The sequence below is a fragment of the Tupaia chinensis genome, unplaced genomic scaffold (genome assembly GCF_000334495.1).
Source record: "Tupaia chinensis unplaced genomic scaffold, TupChi_1.0 Scaffold143921_1, whole genome shotgun sequence".
Taxonomy (NCBI): domain Eukaryota; kingdom Metazoa; phylum Chordata; class Mammalia; order Scandentia; family Tupaiidae; genus Tupaia; species Tupaia belangeri.
In genome coordinates, this window is record NW_006203772.1 from 305,118 (window position 1) to 306,521 (window position 1,404).

General features: G+C 37.7%; 1 protein-coding gene across 2 annotated transcripts in view; it reads right to left on the minus strand.

Moving 5' to 3' along the window:
* Positions 1–212: 212 nt before the first annotated feature.
* RSKR (ribosomal protein S6 kinase related) overlaps positions 213–1,404 on the minus strand; it is a 6,720-nt gene continuing 5,528 nt past the window's right edge. For both annotated transcript variants that reach the window (XM_027767109.1, XM_027767108.1), the window contains exon 13: positions 213–1,404. In XM_027767109.1, the coding sequence (XP_027622910.1) occupies positions 1,393–1,404 (12 nt within the window). In that variant the 3' untranslated portion in view covers positions 213–1,392.

The window sequence follows — 1,404 nt, forward strand, 5'->3', positions numbered from 1 at the left end:
AAAGCAAATTCTACAGAACCCAATAAAATGCCAGTGATGAGGGTTAGCAGGTGGTGTGGTGGTTAGGGCACTGGATCCCATATGACCAACTATGTAGTTTAGTTCTGGACCCAGTGGCTTTAAGAATATACCAGGCATGTGTGTGTGCATGCCCAAAATGCTGAGAGGAGAATGGAGCAGAAACAATTGTAATGTGACCATCCCCACTCAGGCTGATTTCTTACTTTCCTCTTTCTCTGTCTAGCACATGTGCTCTACAGCAAACAAACAAACAAACAAACAAAAAAGAAAAAGAAAAACCAGCTATCTACAGATAAAATCTGACTTAATCCAGAGACAGAATTAATAAATAAAAGTATATAAAAGTATGCAGAGTACTCACTAGACTCTCTTTGGTCTAGAAAGAAAGAGAAGATATAATTGAAAAATAATATGGTCTAGATTAAAACATATTTTTCTCTGAAGTCTCAGAGCAAAAATGAAGCTTTTGAGAAGGCAGTTTAAGAAAAATTAAAAAAAAAAAAAAAAAGCCATGAAGGCCAGAAGTGTATACAAATTCAAAGTTCAGATGATTTTCCTTGCTAAAGATAGGAAACACTCAAAATACATCTCTAACAAATCTAAGGTTGATGTCATGCCTCATAATTCCCTGGTTTGCCCATCAGAAACTGAATCCTAAGCTGTTGAGGGGAAATGATCAGTTCAGAAATCCTGTCTTCCAAAGAGGATTTATTTTGGGAAAGATGTGGATAGCGGTTCTAATTACCCAGGGAAGACATAAAACCCACCCATGTTTCAGTTTCTATTTTCTTCCTCACATTAGTCTATTATTAGATTATTATACTCTGTTGTATATATTAGATTCAGTTTTTGATTTTTAAAAATTAGATTTATTGCAGACTGGTTTCAAGTCCCCAGTTCATATTTTTTAGCTGCATATTTAGGAGTTGAAATGCCAGCTTTTGAGACCTTTGAAAAATATTCATATTACTTCTGATTAGCCTATTAAACACATTGCACTGTGGGAACTCATGAAGCATCATTATTACCCAAGAAAGGAAACATGGCAGAGAATCAAGGAAAAGAAAAAGTGGAAGGAACCTCTGCCTGATAGCTTGAGGGTAAGAGCACTAGAGAAATTGAACAAAGGAAATGTCACCACCTAGATCTGAGATGCTAATTGAGATGCGGCACATGTGATAGGGAAGGGGAGGGCCAATTGTGGCTACCAGTAACAGAATGCCCAAGATCTGAACTCTGGTCTAATGCCTTGAAGAACAAAATGCTTAAGGGCTACGAAGTGAAAACAAACTGGATCAAGGAGGTGGCCATACTGAGGCAATGGAGGAGATCCTCAGGTTCCCAACTGGGAGCCAATTTACAGTAGAGAGCTCAAGCAGGAAT